The 24,365-nt window shown below is 36.7% G+C and overlaps 1 protein-coding gene across 1 annotated transcript; it reads left to right on the top strand.

Annotated features, from left to right (window-relative positions):
• Nucleotides 1-1,791: 1,791 nt before the first annotated feature.
• On the top strand, nucleotides 1,792-17,263 carry LOC128114116 (cysteine-rich secretory protein 1-like). Its single transcript, XM_052743969.1, has 7 exons — nucleotides 1,792-1,869; nucleotides 5,510-5,626; nucleotides 6,739-6,826; nucleotides 9,361-9,506; nucleotides 11,017-11,111; nucleotides 13,900-13,988; nucleotides 17,133-17,263. The coding sequence occupies exons 1-7, from the start codon at nucleotides 1,792-1,794 to the stop codon at nucleotides 17,147-17,149; spliced, it is 630 nt and encodes a 209-aa protein (XP_052599929.1). The 3' UTR covers nucleotides 17,150-17,263.
• The last annotated feature ends 7,102 nt before the right edge of the window (nucleotides 17,264-24,365 follow it).

The following is a 24,365-nucleotide window of genomic DNA, read 5'->3' as shown; positions in this document are numbered from 1 at the left end:
TGTGTCCATAATGACTTCCAGCAGTTCCATAGTATTTATGTTCTGTACTGACTGCTTCATATCTCAGAGAAACACAACAAAGCAAACTGAGTGATGATTGAATATGACATTGGAATTTATAAACTATTACAGTAGATACTCAGGACAATATGACTAGTTACCAGGTGATTCTTCCAGTAACGCACTCACCCCAGGCACCTCTGCTGGGGTTTGATTGACATATTTCCTTGTCTCCATAATCTTCTAAATCACCACAGCCTCTGGCTCTTAGAACTGAAAGCTTTAACGCCACAGAGCCGGTACTTAGATTTCAGTTGTGCTCCCAAAATTCTTATGATGCATCAGTATTAAATCTCTAACACTGATATTATTCATGTGTAAAGTGGGATATTGAGTCACAGTATCTAACTGATAGGTTTTTATGAGTTTTAAATGAAGCCCATAGAGAGTCACATAACAACTGACACTAAACATAGTCTATGCTATTTTGTGTGTCTACATTGGGGCAAAGGGTGCTTTACAAAGTTTCTTGAACATTACCTATTTATTCATTGCATCCATCTATATATATGTCTTTATTAATTGTAGAGTAAGACAAACTTCTTTCTGGTTAGGAGAAATCATTAAAAGCAAGCTGTTGATGCTGGCAGTTTGTCTCAGTAGAAAATACACTTGCTATGCAAACATGGGCTCCAGAGTTTAAGTCACCAGAACTGACATAAAAGCCAGGTGGGTGTGGCTGCATGCTAATAACTCAGTGTAGGTAGAAGGTAGAGATAAAAAATACCCAGAGCAAGCTGTGTAGCCAGACTAACTGAAATGGTGAGTTTGGGGCTCCCTGACAGATCCTGTCTCAACTTATAAGGTAGGGAGCAATGGGGAACACCTAATGTCTGCCTCAGGTCTCCACATGCATATATATATATAAAGTGTGTGTGTATGCATGCATGTGTGTGTTTTACTTAATATCCTTAATAAAAGAAAGTGTTTCAAATTATTTAAATGGTTTCCCTGTTGTTGGACATGACATTTATTTATCATACATTTACCATTATATGTAAAATATGATGCTGAAGGTTTAAGTTTTCAAGGTTCAGTCTTGGTATTATGGACCAGACTTAGAGAATAAATGTGTTAATATACTGGACACATGAGCCAAGTTATGGACATTGATGTAAAAATATGACAGAATTGTGTGGTAATGTACAGATATGTACATTATCTGAGGCACATGAGATTCTGAGGCAAAGTTGTAAGTTTGAAGCTAGACTGGGCTACATAGTGGAATCTTGTCTCAAAAAGAAAAGAAAAACTTTTAATGAATGAATAACAAACAAACATCCTATAATAGAGTAGGCAGAGCTTAAAATATCCAACAAGAGTATATCGTATCACAGTCTTGCCCTGCCATGGCAAAATTTGGGTGCTTTTGCTGCTCTTGAATGGACAAATGAAGAATTCCTAAATTTCTAGAATCTGAAGAGAGGACCTCCATGGATTAAAGTGTGACAGGGGAGGAGACACTAATCCCCCGGTGCACTCATAGGTACATGCTTTGGAGAGCTTCACTTAGGCACTTGGATTTATTCCCTATTGCACCAGCTGGCAGCAGGATTCTTGAGTTGATTTTATTATCATTTTGATGATATAAATAGTATGTCCTCCTTGTTATATTGCTAGTAAATCTAGGAAATAGATCTCATTACTTCCTCCATACCTTCTGTGTTACTCAGGACTCCATGTACTAAACATTCAAATGCAGACATTTTTCCTCTTTTTTGTTTTCTAGACATGACATTATTCCCATTATTGTTGTTCCTGGTTGCTGTATTGCCCACAGCCCTTCCTCAAGATGACTATGAGGTATGGGTAAGATTTAGTATCTTCTCAGAACAATTTAGGTAACTAAAAGGCCAGAGTGTGGAGTAAGTCACTTTGATCCTCAGCAATAAACACACACACACACACACACACACACACACACACACACACACACACACACCAGGGTGGTTAAGTATATCTACTACACAAACAATAAGTATGTACATGAGCCAAGTATTTATTATTTATAATATATTCTCTTACTTAGCCAATCCCAGATGAAGCTCAGTCACTTTCTTTAATGATGGAATGTGTAGTTCCAGAAAAAATACTCTCCCCTTAGTTAGAAAGCTACTAAAATTTAGAAGCATTGATCATTGCTGTAGCCTTCATTCTCTTCTTTGGCCTCTGCATTGAAGACTACTAGAATTCCTCAAAATTATGGAGTGCGAATATCTGGTTAAACATGTTTTCAAATATAAGTTATCTGTCTTTTGTTACCATAATCAAATTAGTAACATGGAGACAATTATCTAGGTTTTCTTTCAAGTTGTTCACATTCCCAGTTTCTTTCCTAAAATGATTGTATTTTAAGTTACCTTGGACCATCTATTATCCTCTCGCTTCATCCCTTCTTCCTACCTTCTATCTTTCATCTATTGATACTTCTTTATAAGTTTTCAAGATCTAATAGCAGGGAGATTCAAGCCATGTTTTATGAATGAAGGCTTCTATGAGAGTTACCATGGAGAACTGATTCATCTTTTGGTGTCATTTATTGTTGTTTCTTTTGGTTTTACTTTGTGGTGTTGTAATTATTAGGTCACATTTCTATCCAAAACAAACCCTTAAACATTTTATTCTCACATTTCAGTGTTCCTAGTGTGATTTACTTTAAATCTGTACAAATTCCTGCTAAGAAAATATAAGCACACTTATTATCTCTTGGAATTTTTAGCTACCACGGAAGGTAGCATAACAAGCAGAAAATAATAACGGCTTTCTCAGAAGCCATATATTTGTCTTTGGAAACAAAACCTCTTTAGATAGAGTTTTCAGGTTAAAATGAAACATCTGCGTGTGGGGGGGGGGTTGGAGAGATGGCTTGTGGATAAGAGCATTTATTGCTCTTGAAGAGGACCCTTTTTTTTCCAGCATCCACCTCAGGTGGCTTACATCCACGTGTAACACACACTCCAGGGCATCTGATGTTCTCTTAATGCTTCCACTGGCACTGCACTCTTCTACACAAACCCATATTCAACTCAAACATATACCCTTAACTTTAAAAAAATTTAGAAAATGATGCCATTCCCTTAATAAATAAATGTCTTGGGATATTGTTACTTTGCATTAAAATAACATGTGAGGATTTTCAAGCAATGACTTTAACATGTACACCCTTTCTGCCTTAGAAATCACTGGCTGTGAGAGATCTTTTCGCACAAGGCTCTCATTAGTGCCATCAGAACATAAAACATTAGGGAGAGATGGACATGTCGCAGCCACTGGCAATGCAGTATGATTAGATCCATGGATGCAATGTCTACAGAGACTTGGGGGAAACAAGACTGCAGGAAGGAGAAACAACTGATCCCAGCAATAAGATATGTATATGAGAGTCAGTCCATCAATAGTTATGCTGTAACATCTTGCTTTACACTATAAAACAGCACATTTTGGAGTATGTTTGTGTCAGTAAGTGGCTCTTATATCTCTGCCAACACACAATATCACTCCATCCACCTGTGCCACACAAATGAAATTTAAAATTAAGTATCAACATCTGAGCTAACTTAGCAGGGTTATTACTGTCCAGTGAAATGTAAAGTCAGTAATGCTCAACTATTTTCAAGAACCCATTGTCTCCAAATTGACTTGGATATTCTATTAGATAAAAATGTCTTTGGAGAAATCACAAAACCTGTTCCATATAAAATTCTCTAATGCATAAATGTATTGGCTAAGGGCCTACACATTATTTCATGTGCTTTCACACTCCTGGTCAGATGGCTAATGTCTCTTAAGGTCTATAATAAATTATGTCTTCATAATTATGTAGCACTTCCTTGCTACAGCCTGAGTGTAAATGACTTAAGGTTCTCTACCATTCACGGCTATTATTATAGGTCTCTCTTAAATCAAAATTGACATTTGTAGCCTCAGAAGAGGTTTTACTTTGACATGCCAGACATTCATTCTATTCTCCAAATTTTTAAAGTGTTTCTAATAAAAAGGCATAGATTTTCTTAAATTTATTATCAAGTCTTAATGACTAACATTGGCCTGAATAATTTAAAATGACTTTCATTAACTTTAGACAACTTATTCACCTTTTTATACAATCTTAATATGCTGGGAGCCATCCCCAGCAATGGATGGGTCCTGCAGATGGTGTGAGGAGTTGGCGGGGAAAGAAGTGAGCCAGGCCATGGTGGTCGGGAGAATCTTGCAGCCTGACTGACTAGCAGCCAGAGTGTTTCTTTATTTATACAGAATTTACTTAGCAGGGATATATTCATGATGTTCCAAAACAGAGATCATATCATTTTTGTTTTTGGACATGTGTTTCACTTCCTTTTGCTCATCTTTTTGTCATCATTAATAAACTATGACAGAACAGAGTTATCATTTCCAATAATTTCCCCTCAAGTATTGATATCATTAATAAACAGAGTTATCATTCTTAATCATTAACCCCATAACCCAATTTTTGAGAATTTAGAGGCGTATGACAGCCTGTGCTCAGGCTGGTTGTTTTGGTTGCTTCAAGGACACTAGACCAAAACAAAAATCTTCAAACACTCTGGACATTTTGCCATGTCTCAAGCAATGTATTATTAACTCTTAATGATCAGAGCACCCAGGAAAAATCCTCAGGCTAAAACTGCTGCAGTTATTATTTAAATTCTGGCATAATACAATCAATGTTCACATTAATATCCTTATAGAATTTGTCTATATGTCTAATCCTGGCATTCTGTTGTTCCTTGGTCATATGACATTATAGTGGTTCTACATGAGCTAACTTCTAACAGAAGGAGGTCCTAACATCTCATACTTTTATAATCTTTCTACTCCATAATCTTCTTATCAGTATGTCTCTATGTAGGGCAGAGTTGTATGTGACGTAATTGTCTGAGTGTACAGTGGGAAGAAGCTTGTAATCTGAAATGTGGGCAATTCCTCTAGCCCACTATATCTTGTTGACCTTTCTAATTTTAGTTTGTTTTGAATATCTTGTTCCAGTGTAAGTGCAGGGACAGATGTCTCAAGAATGTCTCATAGCCTCATGAAGAGACCTCTGGCTTCTTCTTTATGTGTCACAACCTCCAAGGCATAAGGAACACCTTCAAGTAGATAAGGGTATCTCCCTCAAAGTGTGTGTGGGGGAATGTTCAAGACTTTCCTGGATAAGCTTAGAAGCAGAATTCCTGGGAGAAGGCATAAATGATTCATAAGAAATTTTCCATCAACCCAATATCCTCAAATCGTACAAATATTAAAAGTGCCCCAAGTATGTAACAGGTGGAGATGAAAATCAAAAGTAGCATGGCAGCCATCATGTGGCTCAGCTTTGCTAGATTTGTCAAGCAGATGTGCTGGCTTTATGACTTCTGCCATTCCATTCAGGTATGGCTGTGCCATTAATGTACACTAACATGACTTTAATTTAATTTTCTTTCAGAATAAAAATTTTGAGGATTTGACAACCACTAGAGTGTCAGTCCAAGAAGAGATTGTAAACAAGCACAACCAACTGAGAAGAATGGTTTCTCCACCTGGTAGTGACTTACTAAAGATGGTGAGGGCTCACAACAGGACAGTGCATTTGGAGAGCTGTGTTTGGAGCCTGAGGATAGCATCTGGCTTCTGCTGTGTGCTTTAAAAGTGTCTACCTCTATTCTAGCTCTTCTCTTTAAAAAAATAAACAAATGTATTCATTGTTTTGTTTATGTGCATGTGCGTGGGTGTGTGTCCATTATATCAGAGTTGGTTTTAAACTTCTATGTCTTTAGCTGTGCAATGATCAGAGTAGAATTTATTAAATTTCTTTTATAACAGTGACTCATTGGTATTATGGAGCTATATCAATTATAGTGACTGAACTAAAATCAAATCTTTTGAGTTTGTTCTCCAGTGAAATGCCACTATGTTATTTTGGCTGACTCTTCTCTCTCCTAATCAGGGTCAGAAAATTTCTCCTTTAAGGTCAAATAACCATTTATCTAAATAGTCTACTTCCTGGATCCAGAACCAGCATCCATGTGTCTCTTAAATTCATTTAATGAGTGAAAAAATGAAGCTAGAATTAATGAGGCAACTTCTTACAGCTGTAAAAATAGTCTTAGTCCTTCAACATGGTTAGTGCTACTCACTCTACAGCAATTACTCAATTTTTAAGGATTCCTATTGTGATTTCACTAAGTCATTAGACCATTAAAGGTTTAGCGTTTTTGGTGGCCTTGGAAAGACAGACTACTTGTATTTATTTGGTACAGAAGAGGCCATATACAAGTTGGAGTAACTTTGGACATAGGTTATGAAACTAGTAAGAAGATCAATGTTGGGAGTTGGGAAGGGACTCTAGAAGGCATGGGAAGTGGAAGGAAAGAGAACATGTGTGACATCAAATGGAGGCTGTGGGTGAGAGGGCATGCATGGGAGGATGGGCAGGATCAGGAAGATAGGGGGAGGAAAATATGCAAAAATAAACTTTCTTATAAATGCCACCATAAATGTTGATAATATATATGCTAACACAAAAATTTAGACATACACTATACTATATATTGATTATGATGAAAACCAGAAGGTGCCTACAGATATTTTGCAATGTTATTAGCCTGTCTGCAAAAATCATGTGACCCTGATGTTTGAGTTATTCCATGGTTATCTTCTTTTTCTTCTCTTTAGCAATGGAGCAATGATGCCCGAGTGAATGCGCAGAGATGGGCAAGCCAGTGCACTTATGAACACAGTGCTCTAGAAGCCAGGACCACCAGTATGTAAACTCAAAATTACTTGCAAAGGAATGGAGACTTACAAAAGAAAGCCCCTTTTCTCATACTGTGCTGACAAAATGTTATAAATAAATATGTATTTTGATACTGCCTTTTTTAAATGTTAAATATCTGTGGGACAGAGATGGCTCTGAAAGGCTCCACTTTGTGTTTTATATTTTACACAAACTGTCTTTCCTGAGGCCAGTTTTGTGCTTTGCAATCAGATTTACAAGTGAAGCAAGGTATGGATCGTCTCTTTCTCTGCTTTGAAGATTAGAAACTGATGTCTGGATGAAAATTATTACCAAATATGGCCTTATAAAGGAAATTTGAAATTAGAATCTTCTTTTTAATTTTAGCCTATTATGGTTTTAATTATGTGTTTGTGTGTCTCTGTGTATTTATGCATGTGTGCATGTATGTAAGAATGCTTCTAGAGGCCAGAAGAAGGTACCAGACCCTCTGGAGCTTACAGGTTACAGGTGGTTGTCACAGGTGGTGGTAAGCTACACTGTATGGATGTTAGGAGTTGGACTTAAGTCTGCTGAAATAGCAAGGTATACTCCTACATGCTCAGCCATTTCTCCAGCACTCTGAAATCAGAATTTCTAACTATAACCCAATTATTAATGATGTGGCTTGTTGAGGTTCCAAGCTATATTTTTAATTATAAAAATATGTTTAATTTGATCAGCTAATTCTTCATTTTTCTTAAGAAATACCAAATATCTTGGCATTTACCTTGACTACTTCATTTATTATTTTTGGTGGGGAGGAGACAGGTCCCACTGTATAGCCCAGGATATCTTCAAATTTCTGACCTTCCCACCTTAGCTTCCTAAGTACTGGGATTTTATGTGTAAGCCACCATTGTGTGTACACTCAGCTCTTCCTTCCTTTTTGGGAGATCAACTTTTGTACACTTTGAGTGCCTGAAATAACATATTATGTTAAATTAAAAATAATCTATGAAAAATATTTACATAAGGAAGTATAAAAATGATAACAAAATTAATAAATGGACCATGAGATAAAATATTTCTTGAGATAATAAAAATGATCACCTTTGTCTCAATTTGAACCTAATAAATTAATAACCTCTTTTAAAGATTTACTTCTTAGGCATTTCTAATTTAGTAATAAAATGACTAAAAATTCATTAAAAAGGCTACAATATTCAGTTACAGTTTAAAGTAATTTTTTATTTACAGAGCTTGATAAAAATAATAAGCTATTTTGGGGGGTTAAAAGATGCTTTTTTCCCATTCTCTGAATAAAATTTGGCCCTTGGAGTTTTAATTTTCTAGTTAAGACATGACTGTAACATGAAATGTTAAATGGTCTTATTAATAAAATACCTGGATCCAGACACTTCTTACCTCTAGGAAATCCTCCAGCAAAGAGAGAACTACTTCCTGTACATTCATGACTATATAACTTTCTGAGCCCAGCCATCTTACCTCTTCTCTCCACCCAGCTACATCACTTCCTCTTCCCACACTATTCTATCACTTCCTGTCAGTCTGTATAAACCTCTAGATTTCTATGGTTAACTAGTGCTGGTCTTAAAGGTGTGTGCCACCAGGCCTGGCTCTGTTCCCAGTGGGACCTTGAACTCACAGGGATCTGGATAAATCTCTGCCTCCCAAAAGCTAGGATTAAAGGCATGTGCTACCACTGCCTAGCCTCTATGTGTAACATAGTGGCTATCTTTTTCCTCTGATTTCCATGAAAGCTTTATTTATTAGAGCACAAATAAAATATCACCACACATGACCTATAAACTTCGAAAATATAATCCTTTCTATTTTGTTTGCTCTGTACTTGTAGTTTTTAAAGAATGACTATAAAAAGGCTCACACAGAACAATAATCCTAAATATGTAAAAATGTTATAAAAAATATCTAGCTACTCAGGAGAGACATGAATGGAGTTCGTCTTGGTCTTAAGACTGCAAATCCACATTTGGTACACATGAGACACAGGCATGCACACACGTGAACACAAATGTGGAGAATTTAATGTATGGATAAATGAGTTCAAGGAGAGAAGCTACTGAAGAAAAGACTTCTCTATCTACTTAGTGCTCATGGTGTTTAGCACACATGTTGAATACCTATAGCTACTCTGCAGATAAAGTAAAGATAAAGGTCTGAATCATATTTCTTATGCAATATTCAAAAAAAAAAAAAACTGTGAGGGGTTGGGGATTTAGCTCAGTGGTAGAATGCTTGCCTAGCAAGCGCAAGGCCCTGGGTTCGGTCCTCAGCTCTGAAAAAAAAAAAAAGACAAATAACAGAAAAAACAACAAAAAAAAGAAAAAAGAAAAGAAAAAACCCAAATAAACAAAAGGAACTGTGAGCAATGACTTTAAAAAGCAGGGATTTGTGTACGTGCATGCGTGGATGCGTGTGTGTGTGTGTGTATATGTGTGTGTGTGTGTGTGTGTGTGTGTGTGTGTGTGTGTGTGTGTGTGTGTATTCTTCTTTTTTCTTTATTGCTGTCTTTGTGAGTGTTCTGTCTTTTTCCTTAGACTTAATATGTGGTGAGAATATCTTCATGTCAAGTTACCCAGCATCATGGTCTCGTGCAATCCAAACCTGGTATGATGAAGCCAAAGATTTCAAGTTTCATTCAGGCCCGAAATCACCTAATGCAATAATTGGACATTATACTCAGGTAAGAAAAATACTCTCTCTGTAAGTTCTAGGCAAGGAAATATTTTTAATTACTTGACTGATTTCAATAAAGAATTTCAGTGCAGAGAGTTTTTATTTTCTTTTTGAGACATGGTCTCACTATGTAGCTCAGACTGGCTTTAAACTTCCTGTCTTCATATCACATTCTCCCAATTTCAAGAAATATAAAGAAAGTGCACACCAACTGTATGCCTTGGGGAAGATCTTGAGTGGTTGGTTGTAAATCAGTCTTGACACTCATTGGCTGTTTGAGCTGCCATCTTTCAATGGTTTCTCTAATCTTTGTAAGGGAACATGTTTTTTTTTTTTTGTAACCATAATTTCTTGACTCAAGTCCCCAAACAGGGGTAATGGCCTATATTCTAAGGCACCTCCCCAGACTTAACAGGGCTGTACATCTATATGGCTCTTGTGTGAAAAGAAGAACGGTATCTCCTGAACTTTTATTACCAGAAACCCTGACAGCTACCTTCCTGCTGGATCTAAAGGCCTGGGCCTGGGGCCCTTTCCTATCAAACAAATGACTCTTTCAGCAAGAATAATAAGACTGTGGCTCCATCCTATCCACTGTCAAAGAGGGCTTTCCAAACCTAGGAAGAAGGTGATTTGGGATTCCTGCTTGGCAGTGTAGAGAGAAGATCCAGTTATGGTATAGGCACGCAGCAGGTCCAAATCAATGGCCTGATGGATCCTGCAGTCTGAGAGACTTGAGCTGAATCACAGTTTCAGCAGGGAACCAGGATATTTAAGCCCAAAGCTCCACACAGAAAAAACTACCACATACAACTTCTAGGAAATATGCTGAGTATCAGCTTTCCACCAAGCAAGGCTTGCAGCCACTCATGATTCCTGCCCTCCTAGAAAAGAAGATACTCATGATCACAGCTTAGTATCAAACTGGAAAGTCTTTTCTGAGATGCAGGGAGAAAGTTCTGGCTCATCTTCCAAGGCCAGGGTTCATAAAAGCACTTCAGAGTAGTCACCAGGAACATCTTGGTCAGTTTGATGTCTGACCAGGAATTGACCTGATATCCAGGTTACCTTCTAGCTGTTTATGATCGTATGCCTGTAGGATTGGAAGCAGTGAAATTCTACATCACACCAGAATCCTCCTGGTGTCCATAGATTCTTTGATGCCTTTCATTTTGACAGGAAGCTCCTTGGCCTCAGCCCAGCCTTCTGCATCCTCATCATCATGGAAACTGTCAAAGATGACAAAGAAGAAGAAAGCTTCTCTGAGATGGGGCCGAAGCCACTCTCTGCCTTTATAAACTCCACTGAGTGCTTCCTGAAAGTTTTGCCAGACTGGCTGAAAAACAGCAGCCCCTTAGGGAAGTTCTAACATCTGTAGTTTGATTCAATCACTTAAATATGTCTATAAGGCATATATAAACAAAGTTACCAGTGGTGTTTTTAATTTTGTGGGTTTTTTTTTTTTTGCATTATTTTCCTCTATGAACTGTGCCCTCTCTTCTTCTCTGGGTGTATAGGTTGTTTGGAACACATCTTACCAAGTTGCCTGTGGAGTTGCTAAGTGCTATGGGGAATTACTGAAATTCATATATGTTTGTCACTATTGTCCTCCGTAAGTATCCACTTCAAAGTTCATTTTCAACAACACCAAATGAAACTTGACATTTTAAGATTATTGGTATAAAAACAAATTAAAGATATAGTTTACACATGGAGAGGGAAATAAAAACTTCTAAATATTCCCTAGAGTTGAAACTTATTTAACTAAATCTTTGAAATGTCCGTCTCATCAGTTCCATGAATCATCCTCGGAAGCGTTTTCCTCATCTTTAAGAATGGTTTCTCTTCCCTCCTCCATTGCTGTTTTCTGGACTAATGGTGACCTCATGAGGACCCAAGTATAAGGATAGTGAATTCATATTGTCTGTTCATGCTATGTTTATAGGCTACAAAGCAAACTTTTAATAGTAGACCAAGAGTGAGCATGAGTGAATGACACAGGTTAGTGATTGTGGGCTTCTAATTAATTGATCCTACCCCTGATTATATAAGCTGTTGTATCTGTTTTTAAAATTTAATTATTAAGGCCCAGTAGTGGTTCACACCTTTAATCCTAGGACTTGGGAGGCAGAGTCAGGCAATCTCTGTGAGTTTGGGGCTAGCCAAGGCAACACAGAGAACCACTGTCTCAAAAACCCATAAAAAAGTTTGTTTTATTTTTTTGTGAATTTCATATAGGAGTACTGTATTTCCTTCATTTCCACACTTCCCTCTAACTGAAACCTTCCTACCTCACACTCCCTGGCAAATTCATGATCTCAGCTTTCTTATTGTACATGAACAAAGCCACACATGGACAAACATAGATGCAGATGTAATTAAAATATTTTTAAAAACAAATTAAGTTAACACATTATGAAAATACATTCTTTTTTTCTCATGGGAATTTTTTAAGAGCTCAAACACAGCATAGAAGGGAAGTGAATTTCTGGCTTTAAAATCAAGATCTAGAGAATGAGTTTTTCAGAATTTTTAGTAAATTCTTAGGAGAAAGATAAGATTTTAACTTTCTAAACTATTTGAAATATATTAAGGACCTCTCAAAGAGCCTTTGAAGTTGAAGAATTCATAAATTCTTAGAAGTATAAGGTAGCAACACAGGGCTGAAAAATGACTCAGTGGTGTAGAATTTTTGCTGTTCTTGAGGATCCAAGATTGGTTCCTAACAACTGTGTCAAGTAGGTCATATCTATTTTTAACTTTAGGACTAAGGACCTGTTTTGGCCTTTGTGGGTGTGTGGGTGTTCACATGCACAAATAAAGCAACAAAAATTAAGCTCGGAAAAATTGCAACCAGGCTAGTCATTGTTACGGTTTTGCAGAAAGATAAAACTATTGGTTATTTTCTCCCTTGGCAGCTTACATAGCATCTTTTAATACTATGAGAGCTAATCTGGAAGAAAGAGGTTTCCAGGTCAATTCCAGCTCAATTTCTCCAACTCCTGTGTCTGAATTTCGTGATGGTTTTAACAATAGGCTCTTATCTTTGACTTCAGGAAGGTAACCAAGGGTGATAACAAAAGGTTGTATTGCCCTGGATAAGGAGCTATGGGTAATCTATGGGTGTTGAGCAAGGATCAGTTTCTTAGGGAAGAGACTCCTGATAAGTTATCCAGGGCCAGGTTGTCAACCCTAAACACTGTAGAGACCAAAGTCATCAAATTCTGTGGAACTGGTGTTACAGACAGTTGCAAACCACCTGAAGTGGATGCTGGGAACCAAACTCAAGTCTTCTAAAAGAGGAATATGTACTCTTAAGTGCTGAGACATCTCTCTACCTCTATTATCCTTTTATAAAGAAACCTGTACAACAAGAGGCTGAGGGTCTTCAAATCAAGTCTTTTAAATGACTCATTTCTAATCTGTTTGTGGGTTGAATAGTAGGATCCTCAAAGAATTGTCAAGCATGTTTCTGTTGGCACTAAGTAATACGAAGAAGGAAGCCACTGGACTCAATCCAGCTGCCTTGACAAATAGGCATCTGGAGTGAGTCTGGCACCTAGAAGTGTCAGAGGAGTAATGAAGAGGAGCAAGTGACAGATCTTGTACACTGCTTTCTGACTTTTTCATTCTTAACATTGCTCATACACCTAGAGCTGTATTCTGCATATAGAGGAGAGTTTCTGCTGCAAGCCCTTGGGCATTGCACACCCCCTGCCACCCTTAGTGCAATGGAGAATCTGACTTTTCTAATTTCCTGTGATGATCAGGGAATTGATGCTCCTACTGAGGTACAAACTTGGCATTTTCAGAGTACTGAACCCTTCAGATTGCTTGTATAAAGGGTTTTTCTCATTAACATTCTCATTTTGATAAGCATAGAAGTCACAAACCCACATGCTACCTTCAGAAATCCCCAAACATTCCTAAACATTAGGACTTTCCCAATTATACACTAAATACCTGAAACTCATTATATCATCAATGGGACCTCCTCTACACTATAGGAATCACAGCATATACCTGTATCTAATTTTCTCTATAGGAAATACCTTTTATACCTAAGCAGCATTCCTGACATAATTATTTTTCGGGTTTATCAAGAAATGAAGAGAGTGTTTCAACATTAAAATGTTTATAACCTTTAGAGTCTTATTTACTCTATTTCAGTTGCTCAGGTTCTGAGATGATGGTTGAGGGAAAGAGTGAATGGATTAATTATCCCATTTTTTCACATCTCTGTGTGAATACTCTTAATAAATGTTAGGTTTTTATATGGCATAGCTAAAGCTTTTAATAGGAATCCATATGTATATGAAAATATATATTGGTGATATATGCAAACATTAGAATGTACAGAGAAAAATTAAAAGTATTTGATTTTTGCATTTCAATTTCAGTGGTAATTTTGTAAGAAGGCAATACATACCTTACACAATAGGACCACCGTGTGCCCTTTGTTCTGATCACTGTGATGATGGACTATGCAGTAAGTTTTATTAACGTACTAATATAATAATATAAAATATCAATCTATTTTAAGATTTAATAGCATGGCCTTATTTTCAAGAGACAAAAATGTACTTAATATCATTTTTAGAATTATGTATTTTCCTTTGTTTAGAATGTATGTACTTTTGACATTGAAAAACATTATAATTTATGTTGTCTAAGGAAACACTTAAAATCAGTGCATGCTTGTAACTATATTAGTATTATTGCTGTTGGAGTCTACAGAAATATTTCTGTGGCTATAATTCACCAAATTTAAAGTGAATTTTCTTATCCTCAATGACTTTAGGAACTTAAGATTGGCATTTTAAGAAGAGAAAGCACTGTAAATCTAAGTGGTCAGCCCATAGAACTAAGAAATATACTACAATTCTTTGCCCAACAAGTAGCTTAGCACAGTAAATTCCCAAACTCCTCTGGAGCATCATTTGAATTTTGTATTACATTTTTATTTATTTGTGAATGGGTGTTTGTGTCCCTCTGTATATGTACAGACACATGCATGTGTGAAATGGCTTCTGTGTGTGATTGTGTGTTGAGATTAGAGGACAACTTGTGTGAATTAGTTCTCTCCTTCCATGATAAAGGTATGAGAAATTGATCTCAAGTGGCTTTGTGGCAAGTACTATTACCTTGATCCATCTAACTGGCCCTAGATTGTTATTTGAATATCCTTCCATTTAGTCATCAGTTACATGATTTTTTAAGCCATTTTCTGTGCATTATTAGAGTCTAAATCAAGTCTATACATATTATAAGTACTTTAAAAACGTTAATATTTCATCACAGGAAGGGAGTGAAATGAATGTCATAGTATCTTGTTTTTAGTATTATTACGAATATAAATATAAAAATAAATATAATCCCAACTTTCTGAGGGCAGAGGAAGGAGCATCAGGAGTTCCAAACCAGTTTGAAATATTGATCTATCCTAGGAACAAACAACAAATAGAAAGACTTAAACAGAAATAGACAGAAAATTATCTTTATTTTTATTTTTGTAGTTTTTAAATTTACTTATTTGTGGTTTAGGCCATTTTCAGTTTTGAAATAGGGTCTCACTACATAACCAAAGCTGATCCAGAACTCACTATGTAGTCTAATCTGAACCCAATCTTCTGGAACTTCCTGCAATCATTTCCCACGTGTTACAGAAATTGTATCCTCCAAATAGGTCTTGAAAAAAGCATATTGAAAGAGCCAGTTAGGAGATATAGATACAGAACTAGTTATTTTTGTGTTACTGCTCTAAAAGTTATGAAAATGGCTTGCAGAGAGAGAAGGTAGAATAAAAATATTTTTTTGTTAATTGTGTTTGTCCAGAGCTTATAAACATAGGCATGTACACGGACAAGCGTAAAGGGCAAAAAGGCCTTGTGCACACAGATAAGCACCAGGGAAGTGAGGAAAGTTGAACATATACCTTATCTCTTCAGTGGAATGAGATGCATAACTGCTCTTTCTGGAATGTCAGGAATTACAGGTTTTACACCCTGGTGATCCTTTGCTGTCCTATGAGACAGGCTCCGCCGTATCTCCCAGAATTTGTTTTACTTATACTAGACCCTTTATCTGTAAATCTTCAGCAATGATGCTAGGTCATAAAACCCATTCTTATGAGTGATGTCACTTGTGCATTTCAACAGCCTAGTGACTTCTATGTCATCTTAGGGCCTGACCAATCCTGACACCCGCAGGGATTATGTTTACATCAGTCATCTTCCTAGACCCTAAATCCTGGGCACTATCTCTGAGTCAACAGTACCCACTCTTATGAAGGAAGCCAGATGTACTTTGTAAAGAACCTCAATGTAAACATGTCTTCAATTGCTGTGTACTTGGGACTGAGTTAATTGTTATCAGAAAACTTTTTTTTCCAAAATTATGCTGGACTTAAACATGGCTAACGTGAAATGGTCTGGGCCAGACTCTAGAAATCCTGGCCTAGCACTGTTATCATAAAATCAGGCTGAGTTTCATTCTTATCTCTTCATGGATCATGTTTTTTTTTTCCTCCTGCCAGCTGTAAAGCCTGCAGAGAACCACCACACAAAGTGAAAGAGGACTAGCCATGTGCCTGCAGTGGTGTTTCTCTGGAGGTGGAATTAGCAGAGGTATATGATTGTAAGGGCTAGATTCTAGCCTAGGCAACAAACAGGACTCTGTCTCAATAAACAGGACCAAAAGTACGGGGTATAAACAAGTTATTTTGAATGAATTGATAATTATGAGTTTCCAAATCTCTGAGACTGGGTGAGCTGAATGGAGTTTCATGAGCTGTCAATATACATCTAAGACATGACAAAGACTGCAGAGTCATGAAATTCAAATGAGTTTTCTTGAGTTTGTGGTCACTGCTGGACATTTTAATATAAATATTTAATTATCAGAGGAAAACTCTCTACTATCTACTTTTCCAAATCTGTATTCATAAAATTAGCTCCTCTGGTATGAAAAACAGAATCAAAGTTTAGGGCAATCATGGACAACAGAATATTCTGGAATGATTTAATGGTCAGTAGTTTTACATAAAGAGGCTGGCTGCTAGGAACAGTATCTATACAACATATCAATGAATCTTGTTTTGCTGAGAATATAGAGTTGAAATATTAACCATACTTAAGTTTAGAAAGTACTTGTATAATGGCTGACATTTTAAATAGTGAGGTTCTTTTTTAGAATTTATCTTTATTTTATGTTTATAAATGTTGGTGTGCATGTATGTACTTATGCACATACATTTGAACCTAGTGACCATGGAGGACAGGAGAGAGCATTGGGTCCTATGGAACTGCAGTTACAGGTGGTCTTAAGCCATGATGTGGATTCTGAAAATCAAAACCAGTTCTCTGCAAGAGCAAGGACTCTTAATAACTGAGCCATTTTTTTAGCCTCTAGATAGTTTAGTTCCTCAAAGAACCACTGACGTTAATTTTCTCAAGCATTTTGTGAGTGAAGAAACACATTAATTCATATCAAAGACATGTCATAAAGCTCTAATTTTAAAGGATATTTATTCATTTGCTCAATCCCCTTCTTCCATTTCATATGTTTTATTTTGTCACTGCTAATAGAGGAAAATAATAACAAAGTAATGAATTTCTTTGTTTCTTTTTTTCAGCAAATATGAATACTTGAATATTCGGTAAATGTGAATATGAAGATAAGTATTCTAACTGTGCAGAATTGAAGGCTTCACTAACCTGTGAATATCCAATGGTTAAACAAGAGTGCAAAGCTACATTCAACTGTGAAGGCAATATTCATTAAATTTCTAGTACAAATGAACAGGGCTATGTGAAGAAAGAGCACCTCCTCTACTTAGGCTAGTTACATTCCACTAGACAATTTGAGGTATAGATACATTGAAATGATTCCAAACAGTAAACATTCCTTTCTTCTGTATCGTTCTATTTAGTAGAAATATTGTACATCCAAAGAATTTGAAATAACATAATCAATAATACCTTTGGACCTTGACCTCTGATTTCTGTGACACGTTTATTGAGTTGAGTCAAGCCCAAGGTTGTACTGTTTGTCTGTATGACTAAGGTCACTGAAAATCCATCCAGAAAATAAGAATCAGGCTCCCAGAGCACAATGGAGTAAAGGAACAGCATATACTTCCACTGTAACTGTCAGTCATCTTTCCTAGCTCTACCTAGCTAACTACATCTGAAAACAAATCCCCATTAGCTTTCTTTGATTTCTTCCCAACATTTGCTCCTCTTCACATGCGCCGGAATCAGTGGTTCAAATTCTAAACTTCAATTTACATTTTAGTTTTTGGGTTTTTCAAGCACCTTATAAAAATTTAACTTAATGAATAGAAATTGCATGTCCAAGTGATTGCACTGACCTTGATTGTTTTAAAAAAATTAAATAAATCTTACTATTTGCATATTAATCCTCCCCTAGTATTTGTCTGAATTTCTGATTTGGAGTTTGTTTATTCTAGTATGGTATTACAATATTTATGATACCATTTACTTAATTTTTATTTACATTAAGGTTCTTAGCCTTCATAAGAGTTTGCACTAATCAGTACACACTTCAATTAATAAGTAATGGTGGAGCCCAGTTTTGTAAATATTCCTAACCCTATCCTGGCAAGCCATATCCAACCTTCAGGCCTAGCCCAGATCATATATCCACTATGCCCTCACAAACTGGTGAGTGCAGTGGAACCTAGATCACCTGTATTATCCCAACTTTAAGACATCTTATTTGCTGGGATAACTCTGAGGCACCCTAGAATCTAACATCAGACATACAATCAATGAAAGAAACCCACATTCCCTGGTCTCATTGCTAAAACACGATATCTACAGCCTAGTAGTGTGACCGCGTCCCACAAAATACACTACATTTACAGAAATATTTTACATTGAGAATGAACCTTAGGACACAAAACCTTTAAAACATCACAAAATTTTATCAAGAAATATGAAGAGTTTAAAGAATACATGATCAAACATCTGAAATAACATAAAGTAGTTCTTGAATGATGTTAGGTATAAATACACACACACACACACACACACACACACACACACACACACACACACACACACACGTGTGTGTGTATTTATATATGTTGCCAAATGATGAAGACAATTTAGAATTTGAAAACCATATTCAGGAAGAGAAAGAAATATTTAAGGGAACTCCAGCTGAAATGAAGATGGGATTGAAAGGTAACGAAAGATCAGAGGAAGGACAGATGAATGGATGAAGTAGATGATAGAATATTAGAACTTAAAGAAAAGTCAAAAGAACTGGGCCAGTCATGTAAAGAATGTAAAATGTAAGTAGGCACATACAGGAAAGCAATGTGCAAAACTGTGGTGTACCATGGAAGCACTAATCTTGGACTTTTAGGCATAGAAAAGGGAGAATATTTTATTCTCCTTCAGCTATTCAGATGGTTTCACTGGGAACAATAGTCTAGGTTGGTACTCATGGTCTTTTAGAATGTGAAATACATTGTTCTAGGCTCTTCTGCTTATTAGAGTTTCCATTCAGAAATCAGCTGTTAATCTGATGGGCTTTGTTTTATACTGACCTGTGGTTATATTTTGCAGCTCTTGGGATCCTCACTTTGTTCTATTTATTTAGTGTTTTAAATATATTACTTTATGAGTGTCTCTTTTCTAGTCTTGTCTATTTGGAGTTCTGTGTGCTTCTCCATCTGTTTGAGTATGTCTACCCTCAATATGGCGAAAATTTTCTATGATCTTTTTGGAAATATAGTCTAGGCCATTGAACTGGATTATTCTTCCTTCCCTCACCCTCCACCTGACCAAGCACCTCCTATGTTCTGTCCACTTTCTTGCTTTCAAAAAATAAACAAATAAATAAACAAAATCCCTTTAGAACATGCTCTTTTTTTATAAATTACCTTATACTTAAGGCATAGGAAACTTCATGCTGAATGTGTGTATAAGTTACTCTGATAAAGACCTAAATCTCCTGATTTTCTGAAACTTGAGTTACTGTTTTGAAAACACATTCTACTAGAAAAATGATCAAACCCCCTGTTGTGTCTATATTTTAAATACGTTTTTTATTAAAGCATAAACAGTTGGTTAATAATAATGATAATAGAAAATTATATAAAACTGTTTTATAATGTGCTAGTAGAAATAAAGACATAGATTAACACAAGCCTAATAATAAGAGGTGATTTCAATACCCCACTTTCTCCAATAGAAAAGTCATGTAAAAAAAAAGAAACATCAGAATTAAATGGCATCAAATATTAAGTAGACCAAATGGATTTCTGTAGAATATTTCACTAAAAACAAAAAATGCACATTTTATTTACCTTCTCTACAAGGGACAACAGCTTGGGACACAAAACAAATTTTAACAGATTCAAACAAACTGAAGTAACTCCATGTCTTTTACATATCACATGAATTACAAGCTTAAATTCAACAGCAAGCAATGCTCTAGTAATTATATAAACTCATGGATATTAAATAACACAATATTGTGTTATTCCTAATGATATTATGTTATGCTCATAGATTGATGCCAATATTATCAGAGAGGATTCATCCAGCAACTGACGGAAACAGATGCAGACCAACAGCCAACATTAGGCTGAGATCAGGGACTCCTGTGGGAGACGGGGAGCAAGGATTGTAGTAGCCAGAGGGGACAAGGACAACACAAGAAAACCCACAGAATTCATTAACCTGGGCTCATAGTGGCCCACAGAGACTGAACTATCAACCCTTATAAACCCTTTGCATGTATGCTACAGTTGTGTAGTTTGTTCTTCTTGTGGGACTCCTATGAATGGGAGCAGCAGCTGTCTCCGACTCTTTTGCCTGCTTTTCTGACCATTTCCCCCACTATCAGATCATCTCATCCAGCCTTAATACAAAGGTAGGTGTCTAGACTTACTGCAACTTGATATGCCATGTTTGGTTGATATCCATGAGAAATCTCCCCTTTTCTTGAGAGAAATAGAGGAATAGTGGATATTGGGGCAGAAGAGAGGTAGGGAAAGAACTGGGAGGAGATGAAGAAGAAGAAACAGTAGCCAGGAAGTAAAAATTAATAATAAAACATTAGAAACAGAAACTTCACTAAAAAACATCATCTACAAAGCTGGTATTACCTAAAACAGAAACCAGGTAAAGAAACAATATCAACTTTGCTTCATCCTATTCCCATGTGGTCTTCATTTATTGTGGTCTTTTATTCCTTGTTCTCCCTCTCTGTTCTTGATCCAGCTGTGATCTCCCGCTCCCCAAAGCTCTCTTTCCCTCGACCCTTGCCCTTCATTACCCCTAATCACATCCAGGTTCCTCATGTAGATCTCATCCATTTCTCTGTCATTGGGCGATCCCTGTGTCTTCCAGAAATCCACAAAGATACCTCCACAATAGACTACTGGCAATGGTCGAGAGAAAGTCTGAACTGACCTACTCTGGTGATAGGATGGCCAAGCACCCTAACTGTTGTGCTAGAAATCTCATCCAATGACTGAGGGAAGTGGATACAGAGATCCATGGCCAGGCCCCAGGTGGAGCTCCAGGAGTCCAATTGGTGAGAAAGAGGAGGGATTGTATGAGCAACAATTGTTGAGACCAAGATTGGAAAAAGCACAGGGACAACTAGCCAAACTAATGGAAACACACGAACTATGAACCAATAGCTGAGGAGCCCCCAACTGGTTCAGGCCCTCTGGATAAGTAAGATAGTTGACTAGCTTGAACTGTTTGGGAGGCACTCAGGCAATGGGACCAGGACCTGTCCTTAGTGCATGAGCTGACTGTTTGGAACCTGGGGCTTATGCAGGGACACTTCGCTCAGCCTGGGAGGAGAAGACTGGACCTGACTGGACTGAACCTACCATGTTGAGCTGAATCCTCAGGGGAGTCTTTGCCCTGGAGGAGAGGGGAATGGGGGGTGGGCTGGGGGGAAGGCAGTGGGGGGAAGGGGAAGGACAGGGGAATCCGTGGCTGATATGTAAAATTAAATTAAATTATAAAATAAAATAAAACAGAAACATCAAGAGGAGGAAGAGGAAGAGGAGAAAGAGAAACAGAAGAAGAGAGAGGAAGGGAGAAAGTGAAAGAAAAGGATAATAACATTAATGATATGGATGATTATGATAATTCTGGCCAATATACCTAATAAACATAGAGGGAAATAACCTCAATAAATACTTGTAAACTGCATATGGTCATATATCAAAAAAAAGTCATCCACCTGGATCAAGTTGGATTCACTTAGGAGATTCACAGGTGGTTCAATACATAGGCCAATAAACACAATAAATCATACAAATGATAAGAAATCTATAATCTGCTCATTATATGCAGAAAAGACCTTTGACAAAATCCAACATTGTTGCAGGATAAACCTTTTGAAAATTGTGAAGATATGTTGCTCTCATTCTTAATAAAAAGCTGACTGGCTGATGGATAGGCAGGATATTTGGTGCAGAGAGTATACTGGGGAGAAGAAGTATGGGGTCTGAGGGGTCATGAGGAGTTGCCATGAGATACAGAGTGAACAGGATGGCAAGTATGTGTATGAGGTAAATGAAGCTCAGGGCAGCACATACATTAATAAAAATGGGCTAATTTAAGTTATTAGAGCTAGCAAAAAATAAGCCTAAGCTATTGATGAAGCAATTACATTTAATAATTAGTCTCTGTGTGGTTATTTGGCAACTGACCGGTAAAACAGAAAAGTTTGCCTACATGTGGCACCCAAAGTAGGGTACCTACATCCACATAAGACCTGAAAAAAGTTTTAAAAAGAAGATACTAAACACAAAAATAGAGCCAAATATGGCTTCCTTGTCTCATGTCTCTCATGCCAACTGCAGTACAGAGATACATCTCCAGGTGCTGCCTTCTGGCTTGAGCTGCCAGTGTGAGTGCTGCCAGAGAGAGCCCCACCAGAACACTATGAACTAAAATGCATGGTGAATTTAAGTTTTGCTCATGCAGACAAAAAAGATTATAGACATGCTTTAGAGACAAATTCAGAAGGAAAAAAAAAACCTCTTAAGTGTGTTTAAAAATGTACATAGGCTTGGGAGAGAAAAGAGAAATGGTATAGACAGTCATAAAAATAATTTAAAAATATAAAGTAAAGTCTTTAAAGAAATAATAAAGTAATATGAAGGAAAAAGCCATGCAAACATAGAAAATAAACAGGTAGTCTGGATCCTATATGGTATGGTGTTGTCTTTAAAATTTTTTGACTACTGATAAAGAAGCAATAACTACTGAGAGACATTTGATTAAGAAAGCTGTCATATTAAAACAACTTATATATTTTAAAAATATCTTGACTTCAAAATAGAAGTCAGAGATATGTCGCTTTGGGAAAGAGGTTATGCTTTTATTTCCACAGGAAATGAGAGGCTGTGGATTCATTCCAGGTTAATATGGATCAGGTTTGATAGGGGCAGATCCCCCTGAAAATCCTCATTACATACATAAAGAAACAAACCTAGAAAAACTACAAAGCAGGTAATGTATATTTTATCTGCTCAAATATAAAACAAAAAAATCATCTTTGGATAACTTATGTAAAACACACAGTCTGTACTGCATTAATACAGACATGCAGGTTACCTTTAAAAGTTTATGCATTGCCGGGCGGTGGTGGTGCACGCCTTTAATCCCAGCACTCGGGAGGCAGAGCCAGGCGGATCTCTGTGAGTTCGAGGCCAGCCTGGACTACCAAGTGAGTTCCAGGAAAGGCGCAAAGCTACACAGAGAAACCCTGTCTCGAAAAACCAAAAAAAAAAAAAAAAAAAAAAGTTTATGCATTATCAGAACACGCAGACCAGACACCAATGAAAATATTTGGCCCAGGTGATCAAGCAGCTCAAAATGCCTCTGTTACAGTCTTCTCAGAATTCTTCATCTCAAACAGCCTCAAGACTGCTTGCTGAATGGTTCAACCTCACAAATTACTCTAGTCAAGACTTAACAATTATCCTGATTTTCTCAAGGTTTTCCCAAAGATATCATCACCCACAAATAACAGAAGATAGTCTAAAAAATGATGCCCACATTCCCAAGAGATGGGTTATAAGTGGGTTGTGGTAATTCAATGGATTATTGATGTTTCTCATTGTTTATGGTGGTTGGTTACAAATTGTTATTGATCATAGTCAGAGAAAATGCTCAACAAAGAGTTAAATTCAAGGATCTCTTTCTAAAGGAAAAAACAAGTGTATGATATAGGAAAATAGTAAATTATTGAGTATACTTTAATCCAAAAAACAAATATTAATCTCAAAATATTTTACATTGGTATGGATTTTGGTTTATTGATAGAAATATAAAGTTATTTTTTGCTATACTATAATTTGCTAAAATTAAAAATACAGATAAGTAATTAGTCTTCTATAATAATCAAACTTGTCATATTAGAATGTTTTCAAGGTTAAACAGATATATTTAGATAGATGGTCTTCAAACACTTCAAAGATCTACAGAATATGTCATTCAGGATGTTTAATAACCAAAGACTATTCATAACAGTGAGATATGTCTGCTCCAGACAGCACCAATTTACTTGAAAAGAGAATCATGGGTATCAAAGAACCTCTATTCGGATTTTGCTTTCTTTATGGCAAAAAATAGTCAATTGGGCAAAGAAAACTTGCCTCAATTTCTGACAGTATACATTTCAAACTGGACCAGCAAGATGTACAAAAGAGTGGCTGCCAAGCTTGGCCAAGACATGGTTAGGACAGTCCTTCAAAACTCCCTGCATCTCAAAAAATATCTGGCAGATTACTAGGCCTGTAGGACAAAGTTGGATGCCTCAATGTTACACAAGAAACTAGGGTATCTTAATTTGGAAG

This window comes from Peromyscus californicus, unplaced genomic scaffold (genome assembly GCF_007827085.1).
Source record: "Peromyscus californicus insignis strain IS unplaced genomic scaffold, ASM782708v3 Scaffold_19__1_contigs__length_69161282, whole genome shotgun sequence".
In the NCBI taxonomy this organism is placed as follows: Eukaryota; Metazoa; Chordata; class Mammalia; order Rodentia; family Cricetidae; genus Peromyscus; species Peromyscus californicus.
Note: the sequence above shows the minus strand (reverse complement) of the source record. Positions and strands in the feature narration are given on the sequence as shown.

Coding starts and splice junctions, on each gene's coding strand:
- LOC128114116 (XM_052743969.1), top strand. CDS start 1,792: ATGACATTATTCCCATTATTGTTGTTCCTGGTTGCTGTATTGCCCACA. Junction 6,827..9,360: donor TCTAGAAGCCAGGACCACCA/GTATGTAAACTC, acceptor CTTTTTCCTTAG/ACTTAATATGTGGTGAGAAT. Junction 11,112..13,899: donor GTTTGTCACTATTGTCCTCC/GTAAGTATCCAC, acceptor TTTCAATTTCAG/TGGTAATTTTGTAAGAAGGC.